Source organism: Chrysochloris asiatica, unplaced genomic scaffold (assembly GCF_000296735.1).
Source record: "Chrysochloris asiatica unplaced genomic scaffold, ChrAsi1.0 scaffold00098, whole genome shotgun sequence".
Lineage (NCBI taxonomy): Eukaryota > Metazoa > Chordata > Mammalia > Afrosoricida > Chrysochloridae > Chrysochloris > Chrysochloris asiatica.
The window spans coordinates 7,789,450-7,795,724 of record NW_006408616.1 but is presented as its reverse complement, the minus strand read 5'-3'; the positions used below and the strand labels follow the sequence as shown (position 1 = coordinate 7,795,724).

The following is a 6,275-nucleotide window of genomic DNA, read 5'->3' as shown; positions in this document are numbered from 1 at the left end:
AAATATTACATTTATCTGTGTATATTAAGGGCTTCATGTCTGCAATTAATAAAACATAACTGGACACTAAGATGAAAAATAATTTGTTATTAACTGCCAGGTGGCTAGCTCTGTTACACTCGGGTCTATAGGGCCTCGAACCTCTGACCAGGCCTTCATGGTCTGCAACACCTTGTGTTTTGAAGCCCGATGCTAATCTCATGGATTGCCTCTATTCTATTTATTCTTTCTTCCCTTTGGGTACTGGTAGCCAATTACTTGATGTTTTCTTTTCTTGTCATTCATTATTACTTTCTTTTTCCTAATTTTCATTTCTTTATACCTTTCCTCTGTATTGTAGCTCTTAAATTTTGTATCCTCTGTATCACTGATTTTCTGTAGCATTAACCATACTTCTTTTTGTTGCCAAAATGATCTTTAGTTTTAAAATTTGTTTTCATTTTCATTGAGATCCTGTAGGGTTCCTCAACGTATACTTCTCTTTATATTATTGGTTTTTATATTATTAGTTTATTATATTACTAATAGTATTATAATTTCCATACTATCGTTTTAGCTGTTCGTTTTAGTCTGTTGTCTTTACAGAGTGCTCCTATTCTCAAAGCATTTCCTAGGAATTTAGTCTTTATTAATTTTGCAGGAAATATTCAAAAAGATTCCGAGAAAGAATTTTTTCTTGTTCTAATATATTTTTCATCAGTCCCATATTGTATTTTATTTCTTCCTCTATTATCCTCGTACAAATATGCTCTGTCCAGAACCAGATGGGTTTAGTGGATTGTCCTTTCATTCCATTTTTTTTTTGTTCCCGACTATGACAATTAAATCCTCTTTCTCAATCTTCAGCTGCAGGGCAGACTGACGAACACATGCCTAGAACTGTTTCCAGTACTAGCAGATGTCGACTCTGTGTACCTGGGTTCTGTTGCAGCTGATTATTATACTTTATTGTGTTTCCACTGTACTATGATGTCATGTAATCCCAGCACACATAGATAGCACCCAAAGTTCTTTCTCTTTTCTTTCCTTGCTCCACCTAGTGCTTCTCAGAAGGCCTTTACCAACTTTTCTCCCTCTCTTTCCCGCCCAGTTGTTTCCTGAGCTTTGTAGTATTTCTTTGGCTTTGAGATGATAGAGTGAGGTAGTAGGTCAGTGGATGCGGAGGACTGAGGAAACAGTTTTCTGCACATTCTGCCAGCGGTTCCTGAAAATGGAGCAACACTTCTTTGTAGGCATAGAAGTGGGTTGGTGTATCCTCTGGGTCTCTGAGTCAGTGGACAAATAATGGGAGGCATACCAAGTGGCTACTAGCCTGGAGTGAGGTCAAAGGATACTATGAGATGAAAACCGTTCAGATATCTGCATTCTCCTCTGTTTTACAGTTTGTTTTGATTCATTGGAGATTTAGGGCTTAGGTTTTATTTTAGGTTTAGCTTTCAGTGGCATTGAGAATTTTTTGTTTTGTTTTGTTTTACTGTTGGTATTTTTTGAACATGAAATATTTTATTGATATTTAATAATAAATTGGGAGAAGCAGTGCTCTGAGATTTTAGCTAAATATAATTTTGAGAAAGACTCTTGATCTTACATTTTAAATGATAATTTAAAAAAAACCCTTTTAATTGTGAATTGAGTAAAGGTTTACAGAGCAGATCATCAACTTTACATTCAACAAATAATATACTTTGTTTCATCTCAGTAATTGCAATTCTTTCATGTAACAAGTTATCCCACTTCCTCCCTGTGGTCCGTATTTCCATTTCACCTTTGTTCCCATCCTTTCTCAATTTGTCCATAGGTAAATGTTGCCCTTTAGATTTTGAGTGATTGACCATTCCATCGTGATCATACCTTAGTTGTCCCCCCTACATACCTGTCTGTCTACTCCTTGGCTGAGAATTGGGCCATGAGGGTGAGTCCTTTCCAGACCTGAAGTGTGGTCAAGGACCATAGTCTTGGGATCCTCCAGTCTTTTTCTGGCCAGTAAGTTTGGTCTTTGTTTATAATTTTAAGTTTTGTTCCACATTTTTCTTCTACTTTTCCCAGGACCTTCTAATGTGACCCCTTTCAAAGCGGTTGGTAGAAGAACTAGCACCATCTACTTCGTCTGGTCTCAGAGTTGTAGAGACTGAGGTTCACCTACCATTAGTCCATTGAACTCATTGATACCAAGCATCTTCAGTTATTATCACTTTTCTTTTTTCCACACCTGGAGACATACCAATAGTTGCACCTTAGATGGTGGCTCATGAGTTTTAAGATCTCAGTTGCTACTCATCAAAGTAGTATGTAAAACATTGTCTTTGTGGACTATGCTATGCCATGGTGTCTCCTAGACTAGGGTCCTAAGTCCCCAGGCCTAGCAACTTATTGCATTAAGATGTTTGATAATATCTAAGAAGTTGTCATAATTTTGCAGTACATCCTACCATGCTCAGAGATCTGTTTGCTGCAAAAGTAAATACCCACGTGCAAATACCTTCTTTCAAACCATGATCTATTCTAGAGTATGTTCCATGTGCACTGGAAAAGAATGTGTATTGTGCTGTTGTTGAGTTGAGTGCTATGTATAAATCTATGAAGTCAAGTTGGTTGGTTGTGTTGTTTAGTTCTTCTGTGTCCTTGATGAGTTTTGTCCTAGTTCTGTCCTTCATTGAAAATGGTGTATTAAAATCTCCTACTATTATTGTTTGTTGTTGTTGTTGTTGTTAGGTGCCGTCGAGTAAGTTCCAACTCATGGTGACCCTGTATAGGGTTTCACAGGAGTAGTTGGTGAATTTGAACCACCAACCTTGTGTTTCGAACTGAACTTGCTGTCTGGTGCATAATCTCACAGCGCCACACCAGGACTCCACGTAGAATGGTCTACTTAAGTATTTGAGGCTCTTTAATTGGGAGCAGAGATATTTACTATGTTTATGTTCTGTTATACAATTGACCTTTGTATCATGAACAATCCCTAAATTTTACATTACGTTCTAAGTCCAACAACATGTGTTTTTGTCTGTTAATTTCTATTGTTGTTGTTAAGTGGTGTTGCATCTGTTCCAATTCATAGTGAACCTGTATAAGGTTTCCTAGGAGAGATTGGTGGGTTTGAACCACCGACCTGTGGTAAACAGTCCAGTGCTTATCCTAGAGTTCCATAGTAAATTTCTATAGTTGTCATTTATTGCCCAACTGTCTGATCTCCAGCTCCTTTGTTTAATTTTTTTTTCCTTCAGTGTATAACATATGGGGCTTGATCTTGAATCATTGTTCAAACTTTCCTTTGATTTCTATTTTAACATTGGTGTATGAGTTACTGGTAAATGACTGATTTTGTGTCAGGGAAAATGGTGAACTCTCTTGAATATTTCTCCAGAGAAGTTGAGATTGTCAGTTCTCGTTTGTTCAAAAATGTCAACAGTTCTGATACAAAACAGAGGTATTAAACATGGCATTTCCGCTCTTGTCTTCTGCAAGTAGGGTTAGAAAATAATGTTTAAAATTGTCATGCTTTCTTACCTTCTTTTTTCTTAAATTTATTTAAAGGTAGCATACTGAATTGATTAAAGATCATTGGTCTTACTTATGTAATTTTAATACAATTCAAAACAAGTTTTTTTTTTTTTTTTTTTAGCTTAATCCTGATTATCGAGATGCTCAGAATGAGGGGAAAAATGCGGTGAGTAGAACTGTTTTTTCTCCAACTAAATTCAAGTATATTTTTGATATTTATAAGAACAAATTGAAAATGTAATAGGGAATTTAAAAACTAGGGACTCTTGAGGAAAATTATCTTTATAGAGGCTGTGGACCAATGTTACATATTAAAAGAAGAAATGAGTCTGATTATAAAATGTCCAGTAACTGGGTATTTATGGAGATTTCTAGAACTTTGGAGACCACTTACGATTGAATACTAAAGGCAGCTAGCATCTGGAAGATACAATGGGTATAAGCTTAGTTTCCAGATGTGTCTGGAAACTGAGAAGGAGAAATTGAGTTATAGCATGATGTCGAAATTGAACAAGAGGAAAGCTATTTGAATTAAAAATAATTGGATTTTATTTATGGAGAGAAATAGAAGTATCAAACACCTTGGTGTGTGATTTTTCTGTTATTTAAAAGTGTTCTACTTTGGAGAGCTGGAATGGTACTGTAAGGTAATCATTGGATTGCAAGGTCAGTTTGAACCACAAGGTCAGCAGTTCAAACCCATCAGCTGCTCCTTGGAAACCCTGTACAGGATTGCTATGAGTTGGAACTGACTCAGCAGCACTTAACAACAACAACTTTTTAAAAACCCTCATTTTAAAGTCAATTTTCACGAAAATATTGATTATAATTCACCTGTCTGATTTAATCATGATTTGTGAATAAGATAACTCCCTAGTACTATTCCTTCATGATGTCAACATGACTTCTTTGTTTAAGCAAAATCTCAGTAATTCAGAGCCTTTGATGTGATGCAGACAAAATTATGAATGATGGCCTCATTTCTGTTTTCTTAAAGCAATTTAGCTAGATATTTTGATGTATTGCAGAGAGAGTCTGTAACTCAATTTTCTTAGGAATTTAGCAATTCCTTTTGGAATTGGTAGGCATTATTACTTCATCCTAAAAAATTCTACCCCTTGATAGAAAGAGATGGAATGTGTAATTAAAATGATTATTGTTATTGCATTGGTACACAGCTTTATGTTTTATGAGGATATTGACATGGGGAAGGTGAATCTAATCAGAATTTCTGGATCTGATTAAATCATGTTTGACTCCTTCCAACCAATGATTAGGTTTGTAACAGAAATGAAGCTAAAGTATTATGCCGTTGGTCCAATGAAAACTTTATGCTAAAACGCTCCTAATAATATATGTAGACTTAGTAGATCAATTGGATGTACCATTTTTAATTTCATTGTACCACCCTATGTGGAATCTTCTTCCCTTGACTTTCAAATGGATTTTTTTGGTAGTTGGGTTCTTACTTCCTGTAATCTAGGAAAATGATGGAGTTTTTAAATGTTACTTATGAACCATGGTCCTTTGGTTTTTACTATATGGTTGTCCGTGGTCCTCACCCAAAGACCTCCAGAACACACTTGTAATTGAGCAAGTTACTTTGCAGTGAGAGAAAATGTGCACCATGGAAAGATGGTGGGGCATATTAGTAAGGGGGAGTCAGAAAGAAATTATTATTAGATTTGGGCTTGTGTGAAATGATTTCTAGAATCCCTGGCGCTATAGGATAAGCACAGGACTGCTAACCACAGGTCGGCGATTCAAAGCCACAAGTGGCTACTACATTTGAGAAAGATGGGACTTTCTGCTCCTGTTAAGATTCATAGCCTCAGAAACTCTATCTTGGATTGCTATGAGTCAGAATTAATGTTAGGTGAGTTTTTAGGGGGAGATTTAAGGAAGTAGGGGCTTTCTGTGAATTGGATGTTGTCAGGAGGGCTGACTAGAACCAGCCTAATGTCATAATTGATAAAGGAACTGTCACTTATGTTGGAGTCTGGTGTGGCGCTGTGGGTTAATGTGCCAGACTGCAAAGCCATTTGAACTGCAAGGTCGGTGGATCAAGCTCACCAGCCTCTCCTTGTAAACCCTATACAGGTTCACTATGGGTCAGAACTGACTCAATGGCACTTAACAACATCACTTACGTTAGCTGGGAGAGGAAGAGATCTAGTCATTTTTGTGGGTAGGACAATGTTTACATTTTGTCTGTGTTCAAACATGATGATGGACTGGTCTTATTTTTGTCTTGATTCATCATGGTCACATAGTGACTTTGTCTGATTTTTATGTTTTGTGAAGTTGTTCATATCTAGTAGTACACCAGGGCCAGAAGAGGACCAGGTAGCTTGTAGTAACATCAAGGTGTAGCTGATAATATGAGGTCAGATCCCAGATGGCCGAGACTGCCCTTCCACTTCTCCATGTTTATTTTTATAATATTCCATGTGACTTATTCAGGAAAGTGTGAGGTAGAAAGAACTCTACCTCTAGCACCGCCATTGACTTGCGTGGCCTTGGACAAGTGGTCACTTTTCCTTAGACCAAGTTTTCCCACCTGTAAAATGAGAGGAGACTGTTTTCTTGATATAGTTCATTCAACTGCAAGCCTTGGGGATAAAATTAGATTGTTCTTGTTAAGTGCTGTCTAGTTGGTTCCAACTCAGAGAGACCCTGTATAGGGTTTCCAAGAAGTGGCTGGTGAGCTTGGACTTCTGACCTTGTGGGTCAAACTGACCTTGCAGTCCATTAAGCAGCGTCACACCAGGACT

At 37.1% G+C, this 6,275-nt stretch overlaps 1 protein-coding gene across 1 annotated transcript in view; it reads left to right on the top strand.

The window, feature by feature from the left end:
• Positions 1-6,275, top strand: part of ITPR2 (inositol 1,4,5-trisphosphate receptor, type 2) — a 707,773-nt gene that overhangs the window by 170,969 nt on the left and 530,529 nt on the right. Inside the window, exon 10 of the mRNA XM_006866982.1 lies at positions 3,623-3,667. Within this exon, the coding sequence (XP_006867044.1) occupies positions 3,623-3,667 (45 nt within the window). The remainder of the gene's footprint in view (positions 1-3,622; positions 3,668-6,275) is intronic.